Genomic DNA, 14,207 nt, shown 5'->3' with positions numbered 1-14,207 from the left:
GCCTGCAAACCATAGCTGGCAGCTTCACCTTGGCTGGTAATCCAAAACAGAGGGCACCCCACGCTGTTATTTTACATTAAATAAATAAGTTAAAACAAAAAACATGGGGTCCCCCCCAAATTGGATCACCAGCCAAGGTAAGGCGGACAGCTGTGGTCTGGTATTCTCAGACTAGGGAGGTCCACTGTTATTGGACACTCCCCAGCCTAAAAATAGCAGGCCGCAGCCGCCCCAGAAGTGGCGCATCCATTAGACGTGCCAATCCTGGCGCTTCGCCCCAACTCATCCCGTTGCCCTGGTGCGTTGGCAAACGAGGTAATATATGGGGTTGATGCCAGATGTGTAATGTCACCTGGCATCAAGCCCTGGGGTTGGTGAGGTCAGGCGTCTATCAGATACCCGACATCACCAACCCAGTCAGTAAGAAATAAAAAAAATAGACAACAAAAAAAGTTTTATTTGAAAAAACACTCCCCAAAACATTCCCTCTTTCACCAATTTATTGAAAAGAACAATCAATTCCACGTCCGGCATAATCCAATAAGGGGGGGGCACGGCGATCCATACCATAGTCGCTGTCCCAGTCAATGAAGAACAGAATGTTCCCCATTGGCTGGGAGAGCAATGCAGTGACCTGAGCTAACATCAATAGCCCAGGTCACTGCAGGGGATGCCGAGCGTTGCCATCAGGAGCATAGATGAGATCATTACCTGCTGTGATCATCTCCTGTACTGCTGACGTCAGCGCTGTCACTGACTTCTATGCCCGCCGCGTTGTCAGAAGTATCGCGAGAGCCCGTGACGTCACCGCTAGTGACAGTCTCGGGCCGCCCGCGAGACGGGCATAGACAGCAGTGACCGCGGTGACGTCAGGAGGCAGGAGATCGTCACAGCAGGTAATGATCTCACCTCCTGACAGCAGCGATCGTCATCCCCGCGGCTGCCAGCACTGCAGGGTGTCAGTGTCTGCCTGCGCTGCCGCGTGACAAGCTGCTGATACTGCGGGCAGACACTGATACCCTGCAGTGCAGTGTCAGTGTCTGCCTGTGTCAGTGTCTGCCTGCGCTGCAGCGTGACAAGCTGCCGATACTGCGGGCACACACTGACACTGCAGGGTGACAGGCTGCTGACACTGCGGGCAGACACTGACACACTGCAGTGCAGGCAGCCGCAAGGCTGGAGCGGGACACAGACTGCAAGGGCACCTGGAGGTCGCACGGAAGTGCTTCTGTGCGGCGTCCAGGGAGTGTGACGTGTGTGTTTACTCTGCTCCGCTTCCTCTTCCTGGCATAATGACATCACTCCCTGCAAAACCGCAGGCAGCGATGACCATTACCGCAGGTAAATCGCGGCTATTGCTACCTGAGGTATACCCCCGGAATTTCGCGATTACATTACAGTGAATGGAGTGAATTTCCGGGGGTATTCCACAGGCACCTGCGGAAAATAATGGACATGCTCATTTTCTCAAGAAAGTTTCTCGAGAAAATTTTCTCAAGGAAATTTCTTGAGAAAAATCCGCAGTGTGCGCACAGCTATTTTTTTTTCTCATAGGATTTGCTGGGAAATGTCTGCACAAAGATTGCAGACATTTCTCAAGAAATTTCCGCAGCAAATCCGCGGGTAAAACGGCCTAGTGCGCACAGAGCCTTAGTGGTAAGATTATACTGTGTAAAGAACACTGTGATTGCATTCTGTACAATTCTGCTGCTAATTAATCCATTGTGAAATAGTCTGATTTACTACTGTTACTTGTGCTATATCAATATTTCACAGTGCAAGTCCTTGATTTGCATATAGTTAATAAACCGTTGTTGGTTCAGTCACCACTGCCTCCCCATTGTTTGCACCGTTGCATCTGTCCACCTCGTTTACAGCCATACATTCTGATTTCCTCACTAATATATATTTAATAGGAGCTTATATAGTCTGATGTCTTCACTAATGTATACCACCAGAGGCCCATACAGGCTGATGTCCTCACTAATATATATCTACCAGGTGCCCAAACGTTGTGATGTCTGCACTAATATATACCACCAGGAACCCATACAGTCTGATGTCTTCACTAATATATATCACCAGGAGCCCGTAGTCTGATGTCCTCACTATTATATACCACCAGGAACCCATACAGGCTGATGTCCTCACTATTATATACCACCAGGAGCCCATACAGGCTGATGTCCTCACTAATATATAACACCAGGAGGCCATACAGTCTGATGTCCTCACTAATATATAACACCAGGAGGCCATACAGGCTGATGTCCTCACTAATATATAACACCAGGAGGCCATACAGGCTGATGTCCTCACTAATATATAACACCAGGAGGCCATACAGTTTGATGTCTTCACTAATATATTCCATCAGGAGCCCATACAGTCTGATGTTCTCACTAATATATTCCACCAGGAACCCATACAGGCTGATGTCCTCACTATTATATACCACCAGGAACCCATACAGGCTGATGTCCTCACTACTATATACCACCAGGAGCCCATACAGGCTGATGTCCTCACTAATATATAACACCAGGAGGCCATACAGTCTGATGTCTTCACTAATATATTCCACCAGGAGCCCATACAGTCTGATGTTCTCACTAATATATTCCACCAGGAGCCCATACAGTCTGATGTCTTCACTAATATATTCCACCAGTAGCCCATACAGGCTGATGTCCTCACTAATATATTCCACCAGGAGCCCATACAGTCTGATGTCTTCACTAATATATTCCACCAGTAGCCCATACAGGCTGATGTCCTCACTAATATATACCACCAGGAGCCCATACAGTCTGATGTCCTCACTAATAAATACCACCAGGAGCCCATACAGACTGATGTCCTCACTAATATATACCACCAGGACGCCATACAGGCTGATGTCCTCACTAATATATTCCACCAGGAACCCATACAGGCTGATGTCCTCACTAATATATACCACCAGGAACCCATACAGGCTGATGTCCTCACAATTATATACCACCAGGAGCCCATACAGGCTGATTTCTTCATCTTCACTAATATTACCACCAGGAACCCATACAGTGTGGTGTTCTCATTAATATATATACCTAACAGAAGCCCATACATTCTAGCTCTCTCACTAGTGAAGACGCTAAAATGTATGGGCTGCAGGCAGGATCCTAGACATTCTAGGCGCAATCATAAACTTAGTTTTACCCACAATTAAAATGGCCACCGCGATACTTCCGCCCAATGCAGTGACGTCAGTAAACACGCCCTGTACTCTGCTCGTTTCCGCTTACGTCATTACCGTGCGCCTCAATCGGCTGGGCTCGTGCATTGGAGCGAGGTGTTGTCGGTGAGCTCCCCGGTGTCCGGTGCGTTTGTCGTGTTGGCGCAGCTTTTACATCTTGTGATCTGTATAATGTCAGTAAGGGGGAGGAACCTTCATCTTTCTTGTATTTTAGGGTAACTATGGAGCCCCAGAAGGACGCGCCCCCACCGAAGCAGCAGCCTATGATCTACATATGTGGAGGTGAGAAGTGCGGGGCTTCCCGGGATCGTTTCTTTCCAGTAATAGACTACTTCATTAAACATTAACCCCTTCATCACTGAGCATTTTTCATATTCGCTCTTCAGTTTTTGTCTTTTTTTTTCTTCCTGGAGTTTGATACGTTTTTCTTTCTTGCAATTTATTTTTTTCGGCCCTTCAGAGGTTTTGAGTTGCTTGTTCCATATCCTGCTATATTATTACTGTATGATCTCCTGTGAGGCCCAGGCTGTGGCACTGGATGGCAGCACAGGGGGCCTCCAGCGGACGCTATGTCTGCACACCGGCAGCCGTGTGATGCCATCGCTTTATTTATAGGATCTTTACGGCTGCAGTTCTATTCTTTACCCTCCCCAAGTTCAGCCTTGAGTGTCCACGGCCGCTCCCTGGTGTATTTTCTGCTGTGATGTTATGTCAGCAGCGCTGCAGCCAATCACTTATTCTGAGCCGTTCGTGCCACGGGCAAAAGTGCGGAGCTCCCCGTTGGGCTACAGCACTGATGATGTGACATCAGTTTCAAACACAGTAACAGACACCAGAATTAGCAGCGGAAACTCAGCGCTGCACCTGGGAAAGGTGAGTAAAGTTCAGTTTAAAGGGAATCTGTCACCAGGTCCCCCCCCATCTGACAGAGCAGCATAATGTAGAGACAGAGACCCTGATTCCAGCGATGTCACTTACTGAGCTGTTTGCTGTCATTTTGATAAAATCAGTGTTTTCTCTGCTGCAGATCTAGCAGTTATACAGAGCTCATGAATATGCTGGACTACCTGCAGCACGCCAAGTAATCCTCTAATGATAATCTACTGCTTATTAAACACATTTTTATAAAAGCTACACTAAGCAGCCCAGTAAGGTGCACATCACTGGAATGAGGGTCTCTTCCTTCATCATGCTACGCATAGATTAGCTCGCAAAAACCTGGTGACAGTCCCTTTTAAGAGAAAAAAAACCTGCAGTCTGGATACAGGTTTTTTTGTTTTAAACCATTAAAATGCCTTTAAATACTGCTTTCAGAGATTGACAGGGACATTTAAGTAGTAGAACAGCAGAGAATGGAGTTTCCTCGGGTCTCTGCAGTTGGAGGCAAGTCCCAGCTATACAATTCGGCCCCTGCAGCACTCTTAAATAACTAATTATTAAACCCCCAGACCTCCGCTTCAATTATAAACAACTCCATGGCCATGTGGACTCCCACCCACTATCACTGCTCCCGTCCACTAACTCTGGCTGCTCCCGCACACTGTCTCTGCTCCACTCATGATCTCTAGCCACTCATGCCCTGTCACTTCTGGTCCCCGATACTGCAAGTATTCCGAGATTCACATGGCTGAGTCCAGCACTCACAGATTACCAACCCAAATGATGGTCTGAGTCCTGCAAACTGTAAATCAATTCTCCTATCCCTTGGTATTCCCTATAGAGAGCATTGTGAGGCTTTTTCCAGCAGTCTTGCAGACAGTGTATAGCGCAAGGGGAGGGGGAGTATTTGCTTCTCAATTATTTAGATTTCTTCCACATTTGGGAGAAGTGCATTTTAAATATAATTTGGGAGAAACACAATTCCCCAGTCCTATATGGTCCTCGATGCCTTGCATGTTTTTTATCCAGGTATCAGAATAGATGGATTGCTTGGGGAGATGTGAAGAGGTTGAGTGTAGGAGCTCCTGCTGGCAGATCATGTCTAAGCAACTGCTCATTGGGCACTTGTCTTTCACATTATAATGGATGTGTGACTATCTGGCTGGACTCGTATGAGTCTGTGTGTAGATATTCAGACACAGCGCTCAGACACCTGATGTGCCAGGATGTTGATTTCAATATTTTTTTTTTTTTTTTTTTTACATTAGGGTACTTTCACACTTGAGTTCAGCGACAGTCCGTCACTATGGAGAATAGCGCAGTCCGTTAACGCACTGCGCTATTCTCCATAGACTTGTATGGACAACGCACTGTAACGCAAGCGTCAGCGCTGCATCCGCTGGATGATGCAGCTTCGTTATTTTGACGCTGCGTCGGGCGGAAGGAACGCTGCATGTAATGTTTTTTTAGCGATGGAAACCTTTTATTTTTCACTGCGCGTGTTTTTTTTTTTTTATAAATCACAGAAACTTTATTTTGTTTCTCGGTGGCTGAACGTTCAGCTGAGTGCCCGGCCGCCAGCATGTGAGAGCGCTCGGCTGAGCGCCCGGCCGCCGGCTAATGAGAGCAATCAGCTGATAGTTCACAATAGTCTGCTGCCGGTAAAACTGTAAAGAAGAAAAAAAAATTGAAAAAAAAAAGCATTCCGTTGTTTTCTACGATCCGTAGCATCCATTGTGGCACTATATGCAACGCAATGCTACGGAAGACGTCCAACGCAAGTGTGAAAGTAGCCTTAAATGTAGAACAAATAAATATGTTAAAAATTTACTTTTAATTTTTATTACTCAAGATGTTTATCCCAAACCCAATTCTGCATGGACTCCTTTGGCTCGGGGGTTTGTTGCACAGTGTACTTGTATCTGATTGCCTGCCTTTTTTCTCTTTTGTATTAGAATGTCACACAGAAAATGAAATAAAAGCCAGAGATCCAATTAGATGTCGAGAATGTGGCTACAGAATTATGTATAAGAAAAGAACAAAGAGATGTATCCTTTTATCAGTATGTTCAGCGTAAAAATGAATGTGTCCTTGGCAGCGTCTTCATCTGTCTGTGATTCAGTCATTTAAGCCCATGATTTGCAGGCAAGACTGACCTGAGAGATATCCAACCCCCTGACAGTTATTGTCACAAAATAACCAATTATTCACTTCTCAAATACTATATTCCCCCATGTAAACTAACTTCCCTCTCACTGCCTTGGGATGAAACTGAAAACCAGAAAAAATGAGAGCAGCTGCTGCTCTCTGACCTTCTGCAAATTAGTGATGGGCAGTCCAGCTGTTTTTGGTGATCCGGTTCCCATGGCTCCGCTCACCAAAAAGAGCCGACTCTTTTTGGCTCCATCATGGATCCCTATTAAGCTTCTGGTAATGCCGCTGAAACCATGCCCACCCACAACGGGTCAATTAAGTTGCCGAGTGGACGGGGTTTTGTTCAGGTGGGCAGGGTTTCACCCACCAAACACCCATATTTTATGCCCAGTAAGAGCTGTTTAGAGAATTTAGTGGCTCTCACCGGGGATCTGACTCCTGTCAGTCACAGCAGGGAGCCGGATCTTTGTGTCGGATCGTTCCTGACCGACAGATCACTACTGCGAATGTCTGTTACATTTGAACAGAATGAGACTGAAGCGGCCTCTGGCTGCAGGGGGGTCACATGGGATAACAATTTCACAAGTGCCGATATCTCTAGAATGGTGCTGTATATGTGTACAGACTGTTGGTGTTTTATAAGGGAGAATATAGCAATTGAGAAGGGACACATTGTCTGAGGAGTGGACAACCCCTTTAATGTTGTACAATCTCATGATGCCATGCTGCACGGGTTCAAAATCAAACCTCCACACACCGGCTGGGGTTTTTATATATGGAGTGAAATTTGCCTGCACAATTTTGATGCAAATTTTTTACTTTTATCTTTCAGTTGTAAAAATACCAAAATTGCTCCAAGAAATGCTCCATTTCTTCAGCGCTCTATTGGGAGACCCAGACGATTGGGGTATAGCTACTGCCCTCTGGAGGCCACACAAAGCACTACATTAAAAGTGCAAGGCCCCTCCCCCTCTGGCTATACCCCCCCCGTGGTATCACGGGTTCTCCAGTTTTAGCTTTGTGTGCGAAGGAGGTCAGACATTCCATGCATAGCTCCACAGATTTTAGTCAGCAGTAGCTGCTGACTGTTTCGGATGGAAGAAAAGAGGACACATATAGTGTTCCCAGCATGCTCCCTTCTCACCCCTGGATGGTGTTGTAAGGTTGAGGTACCTATTGCTGGTACAGGGCTGGAGCCTGACATGCTGTTTTCCTTCCACATCCCCTGGTAGGGCTCTGTGGAAGTGGGATCCTGCCGGCCTCTCAGCTCTGACGCCGGGCTCCATCCACAGACCCATTAGAATCTGATGGAGACGGAGCAGGAGTACGATCAGGGACAGGCCCTGCATCATACAGGTACTCTGTGTCCCCGGCAGGCACAGACACACTCCGGGCTGGCTGGGTGTTGTAGTGCGCCGGGGACCGCAACGTGGAGTTGGTGTCCCTACAGATTACTGGGGGACTTTTTTGTGTATGGGAACGCAGCGCCGACCCCCTCTGGACCGGGCGGCGCTGCTGTGACTTGTGGTGCGCCGGGGATCCGCCGTCCGCGCTTTTACGGCGGCGGCGGTTATAAATTTAGTCCCCGGCTTTTTGGGCCTAGGACGCCGGCAGCTCCGATTCGTTCCCGCCCCCACCCTGTCATTCAGGGTAGGGGAGAGACGCTGTTCGCTAGCAGCGACGAGGGCTGGAGCCTGATTTACATGCTCCAGCCCTCTCACTTGGCACAGAGGGAAGCAGGCTTCCCGCTCTTGGCCAGGAACGCCCAGGGCCCGCCCCCCTTCCTCTCTCGAGACGCCGGCAGCCATTACATGCATGCCTGGCTGGAGGAAGGACGCAAGGCTCTGGGAGACCTGGACTAGGGGCTATCTGGCGACCACACACCCGCTTTTTTAAGCGGGCGGTAAGCGATTTTTCTGTGCTGGTCCCTCTAGTGCCTCACTGTGTATCGGTGTACTGTGTACAGATATATAGATATTGTATTTCTTGCACTGTGAGGTCGCTTCTGGCTGCATATCCCAGATCGCTCTGTGGAAGCAGCAACATGTCATCCTCAAAACGCAAGGCGGCCAAGGCAAAAAGGGCTGTGTATACTGCGTGTGCTGCATGTGGGGCTAATCTACCAGCAGGCTCCGATGACCCCCATTGTGTGCAATGCTCCGACCCGGTGCTGCTTCGCCAGCCGGAGTCAGGAGAGGTAGCGACCCAGGCTGAGACGCTTGTAAGTTCTGCCCCGGTGACAGGGACAGACTTTGCAGTTTTTGCAGATAATATGTCTGTGTCTATGGCAAAAATCCTTGAAACCTTGCAATCTATGCATGGGGCTCAGTCTCTGGGCACGGCGAGGCCTCTGTCCTCAGGTCCCCCTTACTTGGAATGTATCCAGCCCACAGGGGGGTCCCCGGCTTCACAGGCCGAGGATTATGACTCAGATGATGGCCCCAGCCACCCTAAGCGAGCTCGCTGGGAAAGACCCTCGACGTCTTCACACTGCTCAGGGTCTCAGCGCAATCAGTCTCCCTGTGATGTGTCTGATGAGAGTGATCAGGAATCCACTCCTGGAACCCCTCTCAACCTGGATACCCCGGATGGGGATGCCATGGTAAACGACCTTATCTCAGCCATCAATAGGCTGTTGGATATTTCTCCCCCAGCCCCTTCAGCAGAAGAGGCGGCGGCGGAGCAGGAGAAGTTTCGTTTCCTTTATCCCAAGCGTAAATTGAGTGCTTTGTTAGATCACTCTGACTTCAGAGAATCAATCCAGAAGCACGACGCTCACCCAGAAAGGCGTTTCTCTAAACGATCTAAAGATACGCGTTTCCCTTTCCCCCCTGAGGTGGTCAAGCGCTGGACACAGTGTCCAAAGGTAGACCCCCCGATTTCCAAACTTGCAGCTAGATCCATAGTTGCAGTGGAGGATGGCGCTTCACTTAAAGATGCCAATGACAGACAGATGGACCTTTGGTTAAAATCTGTCTATGAAGCTATCGGCGCGTCGTTTGCTCCGGCATTCGCAGCCGTATGGGCACTCCAGGCTATTTCAGCTGGCTTAGCAAAAGTGGATGCTATCATGCATCCAGCAGTGCCGCAAGTGGCGCACCTTACCACGCAGATGTCGGCGTTTGCGTCTTACGCTATCAATGCGGTCCTAGAATCTACCAGTCGCACCTCAATGGCGTCCGCCAATTCGGTAGTTTTGCGCAGAGCCTTGTGGTTAAAGGACTGGAAAGCAGATGCTGGTTCCAAAAAATGTTTAACCAGTTTGCCTTTGTCTAGAGATAGACTGTTTGGCGAGCCATTGGCTGACATCATTAAGCAGTCCAAGGGTAAAGACTCCTCTTTACCACAACCCAGAACATCCAAACCTCAGCAGAAAAAGTGGCAGCAGAGGTTTCAGTCCTTTCGAGGTTCGGGCAAGACACCATTTACCTCGTCCAAAGGGACTCAGAGGACGCAAAGAAACTCAGATTCGTGGCGGACTCACACACGCCCCAAGAAAGCAAATGGAGGTACCGCTTCCAAAGCGGCTACCTCATGACTTCCAGCCCCCCCCCTCCGCATCGCCGGTCGGGGGCAGGCTCTCCCGCTTTTCCGGCATTTGGATGTCACAGGTCAAAGACCGGTGGGTGACGGACATTTTGTCTCGCGGGTACAGAATCGAGTTCAATTCTCGTCCTCCAGCTCGGTTCTTCAGAACCTCCCCACATCCAGACCGAGCAGATGCTCTGCTGCAGGCGGTGGATTCCCTAAAAGCGGAAGGAGTGGAGATCCCAGTCCCTCCTCAGGAACAAGGGCAAGGGTTTTACTCCAATCTCTTTGTGGTTCCAAAAAAGGACGGCTCGTTCCGTCCTGTTCTGGACCTAAAACGGCTCAACAAACATGTGCACGCCAGGAGGTTCCGGATGGAAACCCTCCGCTCTGTCATTGCCTCAATGTCCAGAGGAGACTTCCTTGCCTCAATAGACATCAAAGATGCTTATCTCCACGTGCCAATTGCTACAGAACATCAACGTTTTCTACGTTTTGTGATAGGAGACGACCATTTTCAGTTCGTAGCTCTTCCATTTGGTCTGGCGACAGCCCCACGGGTCTTCACCAAGGTCATGGCGGCGGTGGTAGCAGTCTTGCACTCTCAGGGACACTCGGTGATCCCTTACCTAGACGACTTATTGGTCAAAGCTCCCTCTCAGGAGGCATGTCAGCACAGCCTGAATGCTACGCTGGAGACTCTACAGTCTTTCGGATGGATCATCAACTTTCCAAAGTCGATCCTATCACCGACTCAGTCACTAACGTATCTTGGCATGGAGTTTCATACTCTAGCAGCGATAGTGAAGCTGCCGCTGAACAAGCAGCGGTCACTACAGACAGGGGTGCAATCTCTCCTGCAGGGCCAGTTGCATCCCTTGCGGCGTCTCATGCATTTCCTAGGGAAGATGGTGGCAGCCATGGAAGCAGTTCCCTTTGCGCAGTTTCATCTGCGCCCACTTCAATGGGACATTCTCCGCCAATGGGACGGGAAGTCAACGTCCCTGGACAGGAAAGTCTCGCTTTCCCAGACGGCCAAGGACTCTCTACAATGGTGGCTCCTTCCCACCTCATTATCTCAGGGAAGATCCTTCCTGCCCCCATCCTGGGCAGTAGTCACGACAGATGCGAGTCTGTCGGGGTGGGGAGCAGTGTTTCTCCACCACAGGGCTCAGGGGACGTGGACTCCGCAGGAGTCCACCCTTCAGATCAATGTTCTGGAAATCAGAGCAGTGTATCTTGCCCTACTAGCCTTCCAGCAGTGGCTGGAAGGAAAGCAGATCCGAATCCAATCGGACAACTCCACAGCGGTGGCATACATCAACCACCAAGGAGGGACGCGCAGTCGGCAAGCCTTCCAAGAAGTCCGGCGCATTCTAATGTGGGTGGAGGACAGAGCATCCACCATATCCGCGGTTCACATCCCAGGCGTAGAAAACTGGGAAGCAGACTTCCTCAGTCGCCAGGGCATGGACGCAGGGGAATGGTCCCTTCACCCGGACGTGTTTCAGGAAATCTGTCGCCGCTGGGGAGTGCCGGACGTCGACCTAATGGCATCCCGGCACAACAACAAGGTCCCGGCATTCATGGCGAGGTCGCGCGATCAAAGAGCTCTGGCGGCAGACGCCTTGGTTCAAGATTGGTCGCAGTTTCAGCTCCCTTACGTGTTTCCGCCTCTGGCGCTCTTGCCCAGAGTGCTACGCAAGATCAGATCCGAGTGCAGCCGCATCATACTCGTCGCTCCAAACTGGCCGAGGAGGTCGTGGTATCCGGATCTGTGGCATCTCACGATCGGTCGACCGTGGTCACTGCCAGACCGACCAGACTTACTGTCCCAAGGGCCGTTTTTCCATCAGAATTCTGCGGCCCTGAACCTGACTGTGTGGCCATTGAGTCCTGGATCCTAGCATCTGCAGGATTATCTCAAGGAGTGGTTGCCACAATGAGACAAGCTAGAAAGTCGAATTCTGCTAAGATCTACCACAGAACGTGGAAGATTTTCTTATCCTGGTGCTCGGCCCAGGGAGTGTCTCCCTGGCCATTTGCATTACCCAAGTTTCTTTCCTTCCTGCAATCGGGGTTAGAAAAGGGCTTGTCGCTCAGCTCCCTTAAAGGGCAAGTTTCGGCACTATCCGTGTTTTTTCAGAAGCGTCTAGCACGTCTTCCTAAGGTGCGCACGTTCCTGCAGGGGGTCTGTCATATTGTGCCCCCGTACAAGCGACCGTTAGATCCATGGGATCTGAACAGGGTACTAGTTGCTCTCCAGAAGCCGCCCTTCGAGCCTCTGAAGGAAGTTTCCTTTTCTCGGCTGTCGCAGAGAGTGGCGTTTCTTGTTGCGATCACATCGCTTCGGCGAGTGTCTGAGCTGGCAGCTCTGTCATCCAAGGCTCCCTTCCTGGTGTTCCACCAGGACAAGGTTGTGCTGCGCCCCATTCCGGAGTTTCTTCCTAAGGTCGTATCCTCTTTTCATCTTAATCAGGATATTTCCTTGCCTTCTTTTTGCCCTCATCCGGTTCACCGGTATGAAAAGGACTTACGTTTGCTAGATCTGGTGAGAGCACTCAGAATCTACATTTCCCGCACGGCGCCCATACGCCGTGCCGATGCACTTTTCGTCCTTGTCGCTGGTCCGCGCAAGGGGTTGCAGGCTTCTAAAGCCACCCTGGCTCGATGGATCAAAGAACCAATTCTAGAGGCCTACCGTTCTGCGGGGCTTCCGGTTCCTTCAGGGCTAAAAGCCCACTCAACCAGAGCCGTGGGTGCGTCCTGGGCATTACGTCACCAGGCTTCGGCTCAACAGGTGTGCCAGGCAGCTACCTGGTCCAGTCTGCACACTTTCACCAAGCATTATCAGGTGCATACCTATGCTTCGGCGGATGCCAGCTTAGGTAGAAGAGTCCTGCAGGCGGCAGTGACACCCCCATAGGGGAGGGCTGTTTTGCAGCTCTAACATGAGGTATTTATTTACCCACCCAGGGACAGCTTTTGGACGTCCCAATCGTCTGGGTCTCCCAATAGAGCGCTGAAGAAGAAGGGAATTTTGTTACTTACCGTAAATTCCTTTTCTTCTAGCTCTTATTGGGAGACCCAGCACCCGCCCTGTTGTCCTTCGGGATGTTTTTTTGTTGTTTGCGGGTACACATGTTGTTCATGTTGAACGGTTTTTCAGTTCTCCGATGTTATTCGGAGTTAATTTGTTTAAACCAGTTATTGGCTTCCTCCTTCTTGCTTTGGCACTAAAACTGGAGAACCCGTGATACCACGGGGGGGGTATAGCCAGAGGGGGAGGGGCCTTGCACTTTTAATGTAGTGCTTTGTGTGGCCTCCAGAGGGCAGTAGCTATACCCCAATCGTCTGGGTCTCCCAATAAGAGCTAGAAGAAAAGGAATTTACGGTAAGTAACAAAATTCCCTTCTTTTAGAGGGGTTTCCTCCCCCCCCTCCAGAATTGTTCTTTGCAACCTCTTGATTGAACAGTGTCTAATTTGGAGGGGTTTCTTTCAGGATCCACCTCAAAGTGGTGACAAGCATATTTTTTTATTTTATTTTTATTATTATTTTATAACCTCTGTTGGGAAAAATAATGTATATAAACTGAAACTCATCATATGATCAACAAAGCAGATTTATCATAGAAATGAATAGTTTTCTATGTCTTTAAGGTTGATTTTTATAATGGATCTGATCCCCCAAAAAAATGTGTAAACACTGCATTAGCTGCAAGACCGGCTAGCCATTAACTTGACCATAAATGACCAGCCTCTCCTGGAGATCGCTGCTTGCCGTATGTGGTGTAGTCTTGGGTGGATGGGCACCACACCTTGTATCTGTTGCTTTCGTGCTTATTAATTTACTTTTCCTTAATACATTTTCAGTGGTTGTATTTGATGCGCGATGAAAAGTCTCCAACTTCATCTGCCCTGGAATAGTTCCTCCCTGTATGTGTTCTTTTTTATTTGTACCAGATACCATTATGTGAAGCTATAAATTATTATATGCTTTGTAATAAAAAATTTTAACATTGAAAACTTACGTGTCCTCCAGTTTGTATGCTCTTCCCGTGTTCGCGGGGGTGGGGGTTCTCTGGTTTCTTCCCCCATTTCAAATAATAGATACAAAATGGGTTCTCAATATCTACATTCCCTATGGGGACCGTGATGTCTGTAAAGTGCTGTGGGAATTAATAGCGCTATATACCGTAAGTAGCATAAATACAATTAACTAGAATGATACAGAAATGCCATGGCAATTTTTTTTTTTATTCTTGTAATTTTTTTCACTGGAGGAAAAAAGCTAGCTATTTCTTTATGGAGTTAAAAAAAAAAAAGTGTGGAAAATGAGGGGTAAAAAATCAAACACATTGCTTGCCTGCAGCCATGGTAGGTCAGTGCTGTTCCTAAATGTCTCCA

General features: G+C 48.9%; 1 protein-coding gene across 2 annotated transcripts; it reads left to right on the top strand.

Moving 5' to 3' along the window:
- The first annotated feature begins 3,286 nt into the window (after window positions 1-3,286).
- POLR2K (RNA polymerase II, I and III subunit K) lies at window positions 3,287-13,826 on the top strand. 2 transcript variants are annotated; one of them, XM_075316239.1, is made up of 4 exons: window positions 3,287-3,362; window positions 3,453-3,520; window positions 6,073-6,165; window positions 13,674-13,826. In XM_075316239.1, the coding sequence occupies exons 2-4, from the start codon at window positions 3,460-3,462 to the stop codon at window positions 13,694-13,696; spliced, it is 177 nt and encodes a 58-aa protein (XP_075172354.1). In that variant the 5' UTR covers window positions 3,287-3,362; window positions 3,453-3,459; the 3' UTR covers window positions 13,697-13,826. The 2 variants fall into 2 exon arrangements, with proteins under 2 accessions (XP_075172354.1, XP_075172355.1); XM_075316240.1 differs by having other exon boundaries at window positions 3,288-3,343.
- The last annotated feature ends 381 nt before the right edge of the window (window positions 13,827-14,207 follow it).

The sequence above is a fragment of the Anomaloglossus baeobatrachus genome, chromosome 6, assembly GCF_048569485.1.
Source record: "Anomaloglossus baeobatrachus isolate aAnoBae1 chromosome 6, aAnoBae1.hap1, whole genome shotgun sequence".
Taxonomy (NCBI): Eukaryota; Metazoa; Chordata; class Amphibia; order Anura; family Aromobatidae; genus Anomaloglossus; species Anomaloglossus baeobatrachus.
This window is presented reverse-complemented; position numbering and strand designations above follow the sequence as displayed.